Source organism: Triturus cristatus, chromosome 11, assembly GCF_964204655.1.
Source record: "Triturus cristatus chromosome 11, aTriCri1.1, whole genome shotgun sequence".
Taxonomy (NCBI): domain Eukaryota; kingdom Metazoa; phylum Chordata; class Amphibia; order Caudata; family Salamandridae; genus Triturus; species Triturus cristatus.
In genome coordinates, this window is record NC_140594.1 from 861,654,605 (window position 1) to 861,670,518 (window position 15,914).

Here is a 15,914-nt window from a genome sequence, read left to right on the forward strand (position 1 = left end):
TATCAAATGAGTCGAGGAGACAATCCTCCTCCACTGGGTCAGTGTGCAACTCTACCCCGTGATAGTGTGCCGCCCTTTGAAGTAGATGGTGGAAACCTAATGAGTCTTCCGGTGGAGATGGCCTGGAAGGGTAAAGGTCATCTTGTGGGATGTCGGGAATATCTGGGTTATTGTAGTCGTCACATGGGTCTGGGGATCCTGTAGGGGTGGGGTCTTGGGGCACATCCCCTGTATCGTGATAAGGGTCCCCCTGATCATCATCGTCTGGAGACTGGGTCGGAGAGCGATGAGGGGGGGTGGAGAAGGCGGAGGGGGCGGAGGTGGAGAGGGTGGAGGAGGTGGGGAAGGTATTCTGAAAGGGGAGGTAGCAGAGTCCTTCCTCTTTGGAGGTGGAGGCGGAGCCGGTTTGTCCAAATGTCTCTTTTTGGAAGAGAGTGCCAAATGTCCAGTTTTTGGATCCCTGGAGAGAGTTTTTTGTAAGGGATCCGGTGTAAATAGTTCCTGTGACAGTGTTTGGTCCGTCGGTGCCGAAGTCTTCGGGGCCGATGACTTTTTAGGCTTGTCCGTGCCAGTTTGCTTAGCACTGGGCTTGGGAACCTCCGATTTCTTGGTCGGTGCCGAGGTGGGCTACGGCTTGGAAGTGTCAGTGCCGAGGGCCTTATGGGGTTGGTCGGTACCGAAGATGGCATCGGTACGGAAGCGCTGGGTTTCGACCCCGAGGGCTTCGGTGCGGAGCTCGGTGTCGAGGTAGAGGCCGGTTTCTTTTTCGGTGCCGAAGTGTGTTTCTCGGCACCGCTGGCAGGCAGGCTCGAGCCCGAGCCGCCGGAAGGCTTATTTGGCTTCTTCACCGGGCCCGAAGGTGGGGTGTGTGAAGCAGTGTCTCTGGTCTTGCCTAGGCCCGGAGGCGAAGGCGTGACCGAAGCCTTTTTGGGTGTTGGCGCGGGTGTGGGGGGGGGGGTATATTACTCACGACCCTCTGCGCCGAAGTGATGTCCTCCACATCTGAGTCGTCGGCCTCGGAAGCACTGACGAGGTCCTCTTCGGTGCGCTGCTGTCCCGGATCTTCGATGTCGTCTCCGAAGATATCGACAGGAACGGAGGTCGAGGAGTGTGCCATAATTCGTCTGGCTCTTCGGTCCCGAATAGTCTTTTTCGATCTGAATGACTTACAGGCCGGACAGTCTCGAGCCTCGTGTTCAGGGGAGAGGCAGAGGTTGCATACCTCACGAAGATCGGTGTGGGGGAATTTGGACCCACATCGAGGGCACTTCTTGAATGGAGTTCTTTCCATCAGCCGGGACCGGAGCTTGGGTAGGCCCGAAGGCCGCCGTCGACGACTGGAACCGAAGATTTGTCGATGAGAAGGTGCGTTGATTGAGGAGATCGCGATCGAAACAATACCGCGATGTGAGGTGAGGATTCCGCTTCGATCGTTGAACTGGAAAATGTTCGGAACCCGAGTGCGAATATTACATCCGAGCCCGATGGCGGAAAAAAACAATCTGAGGATGGAGCCGAAGCCCATGCGCAATACGATCCAAAGGAGGAGTCACCGAACTTGTGACTTCCAAAGACTTTCCAAGAGGAAAAACAAACTGCAAACATCCGGGCCCAACACCAGATGGCGATCTATGCAAAAGTGTGTAATCTGCAGCTCATATGCCTCGAACATATATTTCATATGCGACGCCCTTGCGTTCCTATGGACTCAACACCGCTTTTTAAACCTTGGAAATGGTCTATGATTTTCCCCAAGCAATGGCTGGAGTAGATACCTTCCCAAGGTGGAAAAGGAAGACCTAACCCCCAGATTTGATTGGGCGGTTTGGGAAGGGCTTCCTCCTAGGGGAAAAGGTTTGCCTCCCAGAAAAAAATTAGCTGCTTCTATACAGGAAGCTGTATTTCCTTACACCATTCTCTGCTTTGAAGATCTCGCATAGAGGGTGGATAGGAGTACTGTACTTTTTGGGGGTTTTGTCATGAATGCATGCATTGATCAACACAGTAGAAGGTTAATACAGTTTTAAACTGCTATTGGAATGTCTTTGCTGCGAGTAACCTCTGTGTACCTTAAATTGAAAAGACATTTCAAACATATTACTTGGATCCAGTTTGCTTCTGATTGTTTCTTACCCATCCCATATAACTTTGGAATCCATGTTCTGGGTACTAAGGTGTGGTAATAACAACATTGTTTGTTTTGTCCTACGGTTCATACTTTCTCAGTAAAACTGTGCATTTGTTGGACAACATAAACATCAAAACTGTGCGAGATTGAGTCCACGCACACAATCAGGATATATTGGCCTAAGACCTGTGAGCTCACAGTGCACCATCTGCACCCCTAATCTGGCAAGGTAGCAAATGGAATGTGCAACCTTAGAACATGACAACCCTGACTCCCCAAGAAAATCGTGGTAAACAGATCCAGAACTCTTTTGTTTCGAAACTCATGCATACCCATTAAATATAAACAAGAAATATACACCATGGCGTTTCAATATTTATTGAAGCATTATGATACGTGTGTAAAATATGTGCGCTGCAATAATCAATAGAAGGAAACAGAACAGTGTAATCAACATTATGAGAATGGTAAAGAAAGTAAACAATTCAACCATTGTGCTGTAACTGAGGAAATATCCTTGCATATAAATAGTTATATTTTATGCTCCTACCTATCACTACTTATCCTAGTATGCCTAGGATGGTTGAATCTGCCAGAATCCCTGTAGGGTGATCTAACCCCCATTACATGTGGGTAAGTGTCTTCAGGGAGCCAGTCTTGGTGCAGAAGTGGGCATCTTCCCTTGCAGGAGGAAAACAGGAATGAGCTAGGCTGGAATTCCAGCATGGGGGTACCTCAACAGTGTTCGCAAAATACTCCTCTGTCTTAACAAAGGAGTGATGTTTATATGATGAACTGCACTCATGCAATCATGCTGGAGTCCCAGTTAGGCCGCTATTGTTGATTCTTTCATGCTAACTTATGCCTAAATGTGACCACCAGAGAGCTTATACTCATGATTTCACACATTGTAATCCGTTATGTGCATTACTGTGTTCATTCAATTGGTATTAGTGCTTGTACATGTTGTATTCCGTTCTGGGCATTGCTATGTTCAGTCAATGCTGTAGTCTTTTATTCATAGTTCCACGTTCGAGCCTACCGCTGCCAAGAGCTCTTCACCTCTGGTCAGTCAGTTGGTTGGAGATGCAGTAATAAACTTCAACCATATTTTACACTTACCTTCTGCACGATCCATCATTATATAGGGCTACTTCAGGATAAGGCGAAACACACCCAGTACAATATCCCTTACAGCCTTATCAATGTTCATGCAGCATTAGTGGCAGTTCCCTGAATCCCGGCTGGATGTTGACAACTCTTTTTATGCAGGTTTACTTGCCTAACAAATTTGTAACCTAGCAGAGCCCAAAAAAATGTACGGCATACAATAGTTGGCATAGAGAACAAGTCCTTAAATGAGCTACCTACCTTCTCAAGCCAGAATTAATTTCAAGATAGTATTTTTGATCTGTAACGTGTATAAATGGGAAGGCCCAACTTATACTGCATAGGCCACTGTTCACTATTCAATGAAGGTGTGGCTCTCTAAAGAACACAAACTACAGTGTCCCATAAGCTACGATTTGTGTGTAGAGGTGCTTATAGGTGTTGGGTCTCACACCCCTCTGAGTACTCTCTTCTGAGGAGTTGGTTGGCACTATATCAGTTAGTAAAAATCAAAACAGAATCAACAAATCAGTTTTAAACCAATAATCAGCATTATGTTAAATGAAGTACATATCTACCACTGCCGAGGCTTTGATGGCATGTAATTTATGACAGCATGCAAAAGGCTGATGAAGGAGAAATGCAAGGGTCCTCTACTCTGCCTATTTCTTATCCTAGAATCAGAAAACATTTACCTTGGTGCTGTCACCCCTTCTGCATGTGAAAGAATTAAACTTTTGTGTTTCCCCGCTCCTGCTGGGAAGTATGTTTTATGCATTTACTATACTTCCTGTGAATAAAAAAATGGAATGTTAGTCTTGATTGTTACACCTTAGTTATTCAACATGAACCTCTAGTTGCAGGACATAAATTTGGCTAAAAATGATTTGTTTTATGTGGAGGTTATTTAAGTTTGCCACATGGAAACTGAAACTGAATATATCAATCTTACCTTTCTTTCCTCAAAAACAACTGTCTGCGTATTTTATTTAAAAGTAGGGTCATTTTATAAAAAGGTATCCAATGTTGCTATCCTTGGATTTCAGCAAGAATCCGACCCGGGTTGAATTGCTCTGCTCCACTGTGAGGCTCTTTACCCTTGTGGCTGCCTGCAGTAGGACTGAAGCTTCTGTGGATGCGACCCTTGGAGCCGAATCCATGCCTCAAATGAGGGCCTAATGTGATAGCTTTCATAGTTAGCAGGCGAGCTTTCTGTAAATTTCTTTCTTTTGTTTATTTCTTCTGAAAATACCATTTTAAAAAAATGTAAGGCTCCTGCTATGTCTGTTCTCGTGAATGTTCTTGTGATTCTCATGATGCCTTTGCATACCTTGAGTTTGCGTACCTTGAGAGCTCAAATCAAAGGAGTGAATGAGGACGCAAAGTGCTGGAACATGGATAAAAGAATATTTTATTGGAATTTTAATAGAAAACAAAACTATAATTGACATACAATAGACATATTAGCAAAAAATATCCTGAAATTCTATGGTTATAAAACGTCTCTCATTATAAATATGAGACTGCGGAAGCGCAAATTTTCACAATTATTAAATATTATAATCTCTGCTTATTTACATGGTTATTTCAACGCAGTAACACTTATATGGCTGCCGGGATTACAGCATCTACATTTGAAAGCACCAGCAGGGTCTGAAAGGCACGACGGCTACGCTTATAATTGTTTATGTAACTCAAAAGCTTTGTTAGGTGGGCAGATGAGTGGCGAACAAGAATGAGCAAAGCAGACAGACACCCATCACTCGCCACTCAACAACTGGGCGAATGTTGCACAGGGCGGCCATCTTGGAACAGAGAGCATGGGAGCAGGTCAAACATGTCGTCCTCTGACAGGACACCTCCTGCACGTGCTGTACTGCTGTTCTCACTTGGGCGTGTAGCAGTTTTGGTGAAGGGTTCATTTCAGGGGCAAGAAAGATTATGGTCATTCCGGAAATAGCAAAGGACAGAACAACCACCAGACACCGTCCCTATATGTGTTCTGATTTGACATGTATATTGTGAGACACAGGTAATTTATGGTTGGGAAGCAAGGAATCAGACGACACGAGCAGTGACATGAGCCAGGGGGTGAGGACATACCATAAAAGAAGTGTATGTTTTCCTAGAATCTTCCACCTCTAGATGCATTTTTGAACCTGGAGAAATAGCATTGGTCACCAGGTACTCTTTACCTTACACACCTCAACTAATTATCACAGACACAAATTATGGCAAGAAACAAACTGACAAAACTCTGGGCACAGGAATGACTAAAAGATTTAAAGAGAAACCATGGTTTAGCATGAAGTAATAATGGGAATTTTTCCAGTGTAGTCTCTTCGTACAGAAAATGAGCACCTGCTGCAGATGGAATGTGATGTGTGGATTATAGTGGTCTCATGAAATTATAAAGATGCTGAGTTGGAATTGAATCACTAGAGCATTGTCTTTATCAAGAAATGGGAATTGCATGGAAATTGAGTCGGCTGTGAATTGCCTCTGCAATTCTCTCTTGTCTGAGTGCCACGGTAGTGATTGAGGATGTTGTTAGATAAGCTCAGTCTTTCAAGTCTCTCTTGGGTAGTGTATAAGCGGTGAGTGGGGAAGAACAGGCTGAGTGTAAACTCTGCTGGTGGTTGCTGGCACTGAAGGTTAGAGAAATAAGGTAGTTACCCATCTGCCAGTACTCTTGGAAGAGTGGACCAAGCTGTGAGGATGAAATGAGCCCTGTGAGGTCTCTGCAGGAGACACCTTGGCACTGGTCTGTGGGGTAATATGCTGCATGGGATATCAGCAGCCCCCCAGCGAGGTGAACAGGCAGTTACTGTGGAAGGATTTGGAAGGACTGTCTCTTGTCTCTCTCATGAGTGGCCGAACAGTAAGTGGATATGGAATGAATCGTGGTCTCTAAAAGTAAACAGGCAGCGAGTGAAGATGGAATAAACTGTGTAAGCTTTTTGCAGGTCTCACAGACAAGGGGAGGGGATGGAATGAGCCTGGTAAGTTCTCAGCATGTGTTTTAGATGAATGCGTGAGCATTTATTGATACTTGCCTTGTCTGCAGAACTCTTGGTTATCTCGATAAGGAATAGGTTGGACGGGATTATGAAATGGGTTTGCTCAGTTTCTGAATGGCATTTTCGAGAGCGCCTGAGCAATGTCCAGGGACAGAATAAGATTACCCCATTTGAGAGTCTCCATTGGTTGCTTTTGTTGATCTTACCCTGGGCTGTGTGGAGTATCTGATGAACTCACTTGATCAAATGGATGAATAACGTGTCAGAATGAAATGTGCTGTAGAAGTTCACTGCATCTTTCTTGATACAGTCTATGGGCAGTGAGAGTGGGGAGTTGGGTTAATATACTTCCAATCTCTCCTGTGAGCAGTGTGTGAAGTTAAACGAGTCGTGTGCAGTCTCTGCATGTGTTGTTGTGCATCAGAGAGCACTATTTAATTGGTAAATGCCGACTTCAGCTCTCTAAATGCAGCTCTTCGGTTTTGCATTTCCTCTTCTTGCCTTTTTATCAGTTCTTTTTCCGCCCTCATCTCTTCTTCAAATTTACTGCCAGCTGAAAGGGCCTGCACCTGCAAGAGGGGAGAGAGAGATAATGTGAACAACCTAGAACCCAGGAGTTATACCATCAAAAGAACCATGAGAACTCATTGGTCAAATCAAATCAAATTATTGGCAGGTGGTTAATGCCCCCTATTTTAGCGATCCATCAGGTCCTTCCACAGAAGTCCATAACCCGTAACATCAGTGGGTAGATCACTTTTCCTTCATTTATACCACTCCGGACTCCCCGGAGGATCGAGCAGAGGACGGGCTAAGGGATCTTATGGAGGCCATCAGCTCCCCCCTGGGTTTTGAGTTTGCTCAGGTCTGTAGGGCATTAGTCAAAAGCAAGAAGGGCAAGGCCCCAGGACCTGATGGGGTTCCATTAGGTGTTGTTATGGACAGGCTGTATCTGTGAGCCCCCTGGGCTTACCAACGTGTTTAATGCAGTAGCAATGGTAGGCGCCCCTCCGACATAGAATAGTTCAGTAATAATACCCATCTATAAGAAAAGGTGATAAAGCCCAGCCAAAGAATTACAGGCTCACATCTCTTCTAGATTCTACTATCAAAATCATGGAGCATATTCTAGTACGCAGGCTGGAGGATTGGGAGGCCGAGAATGACATCTTAACCGACACACAATATGGTTTTAAGAAAGGGCAAGTTTACAGTTGCCAAATAGGGAACTATTTATTTGTTCTTTGTGGACCTCACAGCAGCCTTTGACTGCGTTTCAAACTCTAAATTATGGTTCATCATGAATGAGCTAGATGTGGAGCAGGACATAATCACATTTATTAGCAACTATCTAAGGATGCTTCTGCCTGTGTCTGTAAGGATGGAGCATGTACGGATAATTTTAGTATTAGAAGGGGAGTAAGACAAGGATGCATTCTTGCCCCGTTTTTATTTTCCTTGTATATTAATAGAGTCAATATTTTTTTTAAGGAGAGAGCAAAGGACATACTCTACATGGGGCTCGCCCCCTCCCTATTCTCCTGTACACAGATAATGTGGTCTTTGCGGCCAGAACAGGGAGAGTGCTTCAAAGTTTAATCAATGATTTTATTGTATTTATAAATGAACTCAATTTGAAGGCAAATGAGAGGCAACATTTAATATGATCTGTGGGAAAAGACCGGCCAAAAAACCTTCTCATTTTATCAACAATACTACGGTATCGGTGTCCGCCTTTTTTCTTACCTAGATATCCTGTTCGATGACAAATGCAAATAGAAACCAATTTTATCAAACAGGAAGGAAAGCCCTCTTTGAAAAATCCATCATTGGTTTGTTCGGTTTCTGTAAAAAGATGGGCTCAAAACCAGTGAAAGAGATTCCTTTGAATTACTCTATTAAATGTGTGGTTATTGCATCCTACGGGGCATGTATCTGGAATATGATAGATGTAAAGATGATTTAACAAGTGAAAAGCATTTGTTTTGAAAAATCTATTGATGGTCCCTCAAAGTTGTGCTAATGCCATCTGTCATGCTGAATTGGATATCCCGAATACAGCAGACAAAATTAAATTAACCCCCCTCTTATTGTGGCACTCTATTTGAATAAGGGAGGAGACCGCCTTTAACAAGCTTGTCACAAAGGAATGCCTACGACTTCATTCTGTCCTAGATATTCCGTGGCTTGCATATGTAAAGTCTGCATGTGACACGATTGGTCAACCACGTTTATTTGCCACCCTAGAGTCTTGCCACCTCCTTGAAACGGGTATCTTAAAGCAGTTATTTTACGATAAATCCTCACTAATGAGAGACTCTGTTTATAATCTTAAATCCACGTTGTGCACGATCACGAGGGTCTTCAACAGTACTTCTCTTTTATTCTTAATAGACAGCAACACTTTTTACTCACCAGGTTTTGTTTTAATCTGCTATCTTTCAGGTGGGGTTTCCTGCCAATAGTTGCACTTTATCGGATTTATGCTCATGCCCCCGTGATAAGAAGTCTGTCCGGTCGACCCTACATATTGTGTTCATTTGCAACTTGTATCAATTGCCTAGAAGAACGTTTTATTGGCAATTTTTAAAGATTTTAAATGTTGTCAACATAGACCTGCCCTGTTATTTATACAACAGTTACATAGACCTCCGATATACTGCTTGGTGGCCTCTTTTATTTGACATATACTAAAAATTAGGAAATGTGCAATATTGTAATTTTTTATATTCTATGTACAGCTGTATTATTGTATCGGGATGGATTGTTATTTATTTGTCTGTCTTGTATTTTTATATTCTTTTATGCCACAGAAACGTGTCAAATAAAGATATATTTGATTTGAACCTGTCACTTATAGAAGGCAAGTGTGAGATAATGTCATCAGTTGTATAACTGGCTTCTTCAAATTTCTGTCTAGCGAGTTGTTCCTGGATTCTCAGGAATCAAACTTGGTGCCTATTGGCTTTAGTTGTTTGTAGACTCTAAGCCTTTTGGCAACATATTGTTGATTGCGGTTTGCACTAGAAGCATCTGCTGTACTGCTGGCCCGGTATACCTTATCTGGTGAAAGAATACTCCTTGCTTGTTCCTTAGTGCCCTGGCATAGAATGCACTCCGCAAACACAACAAGATGATGGACGGAGTGCTGAAACTTTTCAACCACTCACCCCCCAATCAAGAGATCTGAGTTTCATCCATCATTCTTTTGCTCACTATGTCACCCCAGTTTGGACCCAGCCATATGAAAACCAGTCTTGACTCTGTTCCTCATGGGAACGGTCCAGCCTGAAAGCCCAGGTCCTCCCTGAACCGGAAACAAGCATCCTGGGACCAGTTTCGGGGTATCACCCCTCCTCAGCCAGGCTAGCTTGAAACCAGTGGCACATCGAGCAAGGGACCCACATCCGGGCATACACTTGGCCGCTTAGGGAGAACTTACCCTGAACTGCTGATGAGGAGTGATACCCTGAAACCGGTCCCAGAATGATTGCTTCCTCAGGGAGGACCTGACCTGGCAGTTCGGCTGGACTGTTCCCAGGAGGAGCAGGGTCAAGACTGATTTGCAAATGGCTGGGTCCAAACAGGGATGGCATAGTGAGCAAAAGAACGATGGATTCAACCCAGATCTCTTGACTGGGGGTGAATGGTTGAAAAGTTTCAGCACTCCGTCCATCATCTTGTTGTATTTGCTATGTTTGCCCTAAATGCCCATGGGTATGCCCAGACATGGGTCCCTGGCTCAATGTGCCGCTGGATTCAAGCTAGCCTGGCTGATGAGGGGCGATACCCGAAACCAGTCCCAGAATGCTTGGTTCCGGTCCAGGAAGGCAGTTCGGGCTGGCCTGTTCCCAGGAGGAGCATGGACAAGACTGATTTGCCTATGGCTGGGTCCAAACTCGAGTGGCATTGTGAGCAAAAGAACTATCGATTCAACCCAGATCTCTTGACTGGGGGAGAATGTTTGAAAGGTTTCAGCACTCCGTCCATCATCTTGTTGTGTTTGCTGTAGAATGTACTCCTTCTACATTCCAAGAGCTTATAGTGCGAGGATCTATTTGAATAAAGCTGCAAAGAGGCTTTGTGATTCCCCATTCACCTGGGCGGTCTCCAGTCTATTCTGTACAAACTCCCAGGCTTATCAGAAGCTTTTCCGGGCCTCAGGTTACAAAAGGAATGTAGACCCTGCCTCTGGTTTTATGGCGACTCATACTCGCAGCTAAGACTACTTGCCTTATCAAATATATATCACAAAGGAATGCCAAGTCTTTTTTTGAGATATATAAATCAATGTAATAGTAGAAGTAAGGACCTGAGCCAAATAGCTATGGGGAAACCCTGTATGTGATTGTGTGTTTCTGTGAAGGACATGATCCTCTTTATATTTTTATCATTTCGGTTTGTCTCTTTCACGCCACTTGGTACGCACAGTACTGTATTTTCCCGTCTGGTACCCATCTTTCTAACTGTTGTAAGGGAATTTGTATCTGTAATTGAATTATCCTGTGTGATCATCTTTTTGTCGCACGCATGATCGCTTGAGTTATACGATTCTGATTCTGGAATCAGATGTTCAGCTGGACGACAGTTGTTGATCGGATTCCAGAGTCAGAGGGCGCATGTTGGTGGGCTCCGTTCTTAGTAAGTCAATAAAGAAGATTTATCACCAAATCTACTCAGCGTGTGTCTCCTTTTCCAGCCACTACAAATTGGCGAGGAGGAAAAAATGTATAATACAAGTTTAGGAGCCCACCGTGCATTTCTCCAATAATACAGCCGGAGTGTTAAAGCTGCTTACTGGCGTGTCCAACCGAGGAGGGTTTGGTTCCTTTGTATCCAGCATGAGATGTACAGCTGCAGCTTCATAGTGCTCAGCTAAAGAGTGGGTTGCAATTGCGCAGATTAACCCATGATGCGTCGGGTGGCAGCCAGCCATCTTGAATATAGCAGCAGCTGTAAGCGCAGATAATCCGATGTGTCGAGAAGCAGTCGGCCATCTTGGAAGTAGCAGGTGTTGTGAGTCTTCATCAGCAGACTAGAGTTTGGTTAAGGTCTGCACTTGCGCAAAGAAGATTTGTAGCCTGTCTTGTGATGTAGACCTAATTTTGGTATTTCAGCTTGTGCAGCCCAGTTGTGGCACGCAATCCATTATTCCATAACCGCCAGAATTTGGAAGTGCAGCTTTTAGTCTTTCGAACAAAATCTATGCCATCAGGCCAGTGTTTGTTCATCGACAACCAAGAGTGTATGATGCTACAGCCATTTGTGGGGGCACAAAGGTCCAAGCACAGTCAGTGCACATGCTAGTACTGTTTGGTACTACCAGGTACTGCGAGTTAAACAAGAACTATATGTCAAAGGATTTGAAAGTATAGTACAACCTTTTTATTTGTTTATTCTGTAACATTAGAATGTTATGCAAGTATTTTAAAAGTAGGTACTTATCAAAGTCTTGTGATAGTGTGTACAGTCTGGGTAGAATTGCAAATATTGTTTTAATATGGCTTTGGGAGGGGCAATTTATCAACCACCTCCTTTTCTGGCTTATCCAGGTAAACCTGTACATAAATGGAGACAATGGTTTTGGGAATTTGAAAATTACATTGCGGCTATTGATGCTGTCAACTATTCACCTCCTAGAAACACTGCATTATTATTTAATTGTTTGGGAGCTGAAACTCAGAAGACCTTTGATCATTTACCTGTTATACAACATCTAGTTGGTAGCGATGTGGATGATTGGAATGTTTACTTAGAAGCAGAAAAGCGTTTATCAATGCACTTTGCTAAAGAACCTAGTATCGTTTTGGAACGACTCGATTTTTATTAAAGGAAACGGTCATTAACTGAGTCTATTGATCACTATGTAGCTGCATTGTGGGTGTTGGCAAGTTCATGTTGTTTTGATAACAATGTTGATCAATATATAAGAGATTAAATAGTTTTGAATTATGCATCTAGAAAAGTACAAGAAGATTTGCAGTGTTGTACCAATCCATCGTAAGAAGACATTTTTAAGATTGCTAAAGGTGTTGAAAGATCTACAGAGTTGGTCAAGTTCTGGCTGGTAATAAGGAAGGGATCAATATAAGAGCATTAAAAAATAATGTTGGTGCTGAAGAAAAAAGAAAATTGTCAACTAGCACAATGCTGTTTACAGGTGTGGATCCAATGCACATTCGAGCAGTTTTTTAATTGTCATGCACAGGGAGAAAAGTGCAAGAAAATTAGGCAGTTAATGCATGTATGCAAAGGTAGTAATTAATTACCAATAATGGTCAGTAGCATACTGGATGGCAAAAAACAAGTTATTGATGAAAAATGAAAAATGTTGAGTTAACTGTGGTTGTTGTGAATAGGAGAGGTACGATTGCAAGTAAGAAAGATCCTTTTTGTGACGTACATATTGGCGAGGTGAATTTAAAAATAGTGGCTGATTCAGGTTCACCAGTTTCTATGCTTTTCGAAGTCACTTCTAAGAAATTATGGTCAGACGTTAAGCTAAAAAACAGACATCAGAGCCGTGGCCTACGGGGAATCAGAAATTGCAACATTTGGATACTTTGAGGATTCATTACATTTTTCTGAAAGAACAATATTTATTAGGATAGATGTGGCTGTCAATGGGCGTGACATTATAGGCTGTGTACCCCAAAGAAAGTTGGGAACAATTTTGAAACCTGGGACTGATACACCTGTGATGTTGATTGAAAGCAAGGCATGTGAGGTGAATGATATTCTTAAAAAGTATCCTGAAGTATTGTGCTACACAACAGGCACAGTGAACGGATTTAAGCATAACATTATTCTGAAGGATGGACGGTTCCTGTTGCTCATAAAGTTAGATATGTCCCTTTAAGTGTGAGAGGCAAATTTCAAAATTATCTTAAAGAGTTATCTGATGCTAAAATCATTGAATCAGAAAATGCCTCAGAATGGATTAGTGCCATCGTCATCATAAAAAAGGGGTGGGGGTCAGGTTGTGTGTCAATTTGAGGCAAATTAATAAAAACATTGTAATTGAATATCACCTGTTGTCAAAAATTCAGAACTTTTGAGCATCATTGGAGATGTGAAGTATTTTAGTAAGATAGACTTAAAGACTGCATACCAGTAGGTGCCGTTAGAAACAAATTCTCAACTACTCACCATGTTCATAACTTCGTTTGGAGCATTTGAATATTTGCGGGTACCATTTGGGCTTGCTTCAAAAGCCAATGTTTTTCGAAAACGTATGTATAATTTATTTAAGAATGTAACAGGAGTTGTGGCCTTCCAGGACGATTTGCTTAGTTTTGCTAAAACAAGATTAGAGCATAACAGGATTTTTGCTAAAGTATTTTCTATCTTCAAAAAGCGGGGATGACTGTATCACTGGATAAGTGAGTGTTTCTGATGGAAGGAGTGGATTATTTGGGCCACCGGATTTCGTCTAAGGGTATTAAACCCAAGACAGATCTAATCCCAAGGATAAAGATGAGTTGAGGTTGTTTGTTGGTCTTAGTGAGAATTATTATAGATTTGTAGAGGGATACGCCACCATCATGGACCCTCTCAAAAGAATGCTGAGAAAAAAAAAGAAAAGTTTCTGTGAAAAGATAAGCAGGAGCAAGTTTTCTCTAACATTAAAGACATTTTGTTGAAAGTGACTGCCCTCAAAACATTCAAGAGTGTTTTGAATTGTATTGTCACTGTAGATGCCTGTGCCGTAGGCTTAAGTGCTATGTTATGTCAAAAGATGAAAGGGAAGGAACACACTATTCCACCTCCAGGACCTTGAAGGATGCCACAAGAAGGTATAGCATGATAGCGAGAGAGAGGCTCTAACCTGCGCTTGGGCAGTCGAGAAATTTAAGATGTATTTATGGGGTACACAATTTGTTCTACGTCCTGGTCATAAACCCTTAACTTATTTGTTGGGAGAAAAGAGTATTGCTTCAGCTTCTTCACTTCTTGCAACAATTTTAACAAGATTACAAGAGTATTATTTCGTGGTTCAGTATGTTCCTGGCAGTGCTAATAGTACAGCAGACTGTTTGTCTAGGTTACCTGTGGTGAGGAGTACATAAATGTGTAGTGAAGTTAAGGATGGGACTGTAGTGGCCACGGTGGATGTGGTTCAAAATTGACAGGGTACTATCAATGGAAAAGGATTGGTCGTTAGTCTGTGATCAAGATGTGACTATGATTAAAGTTTTGGAGTACATAGAGAAAAGTTGGCTGAAAAAACAGACAGCTGAAAGGAGAACTTTTACATTTTGCTCATGTTGCTGATGAGTTGTCAATGGAAGATGGGTCACTGTTGAGATCAGATAAGTTCGTTCCACCAGTCAGTTTGAGACCCAAGATTGTGCTGTTGGCACATGCGGGTCATTTGGGGTTGTCCTCTACAAAACAAATAATACTGAGACAAACATTTTGGTGGCCGGCTGTGGATGTGATAATGGAGACATGTAAGGAGGGCATTTTGTCCAGTAAGCTTTGGAAGTTAAAAGATACCCCTTTGCTACCTGTGTTTTTTCCGCATAAAGCAGGGCAAAAGGTAGTGTGTGGACTTTGAGAGACACAACAAAGCAGGTAACCAGGAACTGAAGTACATGATTGTAGTTGTGGATTGCTTCTCAAAATTGATATATTAGGAGTTTGTTGAGGAAATGAGCACTCGCACAGCTATAGATTTTGTTTGTCTCAAATTTTTTCTATTGAAGGTTCACCTGTAGAATTAATAACAGACAATGTGATACGATAAATCTCTGTGAAAATTGAAAGCTTTTTAAGATACAAAGAGGTTAAGCATTATACTATGGCTTTTTATTTTCACAATCTCAAGCTAATGGTGCAGTAGAAAGGCCCAATAGAATACTCAAGGAGGGTATTCAAATTTCTCTAACTAGCGTAAAATAAACTGTTGAATTTTTGAGGGAAAAGATGTGGGCCTATCATAATAACGCACATTCGGTTACTAGAGTAGCACCTTTTGCGTTGTTTAGAGGCAGGAAGGGGCTATCCAATTTGGTGCTTGGGTGGTTAGAGGAGTGGAAGAAAATGGTCACGAATGATATTTGTGAATTTGATGAAAAAGAAATAAATTGAAGTGTTCCCAAGAGAAGATGGTGCGTCAGCATGATAACTATAACAAAGTCAAGGGTTTGGCTGTAACGATTGGATTTAGGATGATGTTAAAAAACTTGAGGTGGAAAATATACAAAACAGATTTCAATTTTATTGGTCTGCTCAAAGTAAAGTCTCACGCACAGCAGTTAAATTAAGTGATGGGCTTATGTGGTCAAAAAGGGATTTGGTACTTTTAAATGAGTTTCAGCGTTTCGTTTTGGAAAACGTAAGAAAAGAAGAGGCGTGCACAACAATTTGATGTGGGGTCAGTCTACTACAGGCAAGGATCAAGATGAAATGGCAGATTCTGAATCACCTTAGCTGGGCACTGCAGTATTAACTAGACAAGAGAATGAAACTGATTTAATCTCCGAGAATGAAGAATATTCTGTTGTTGGGAGGTAATTCTAATATTGTGTATGATGGCGCAGATAATTCAGGGGTCTACGGATGCTGCCCCTGTAATTGCAAAACATGGTAGAGTATACAAGAAACCAATGTATTTTAAAGGTTTTGATTAAGTGTTATATTGAATTTTAAGG

At 42.4% G+C, this 15,914-nt stretch overlaps 1 protein-coding gene across 1 annotated transcript in view; it reads right to left on the reverse strand.

Annotated features, from left to right (window-relative positions):
* Nucleotides 1–4,631: 4,631 nt before the first annotated feature.
* Nucleotides 4,632–15,914, reverse strand: part of EFHD1 (EF-hand domain family member D1) — a 277,697-nt gene continuing 266,414 nt past the window's right edge. Inside the window, exon 4 of the mRNA XM_085634702.1 lies at nucleotides 4,632–6,827. Coding sequence (XP_085490828.1) covers nucleotides 6,693–6,827 — 135 coding nt within the window. The 3' untranslated portion in view covers nucleotides 4,632–6,692. The remainder of the gene's footprint in view (nucleotides 6,828–15,914) is intronic.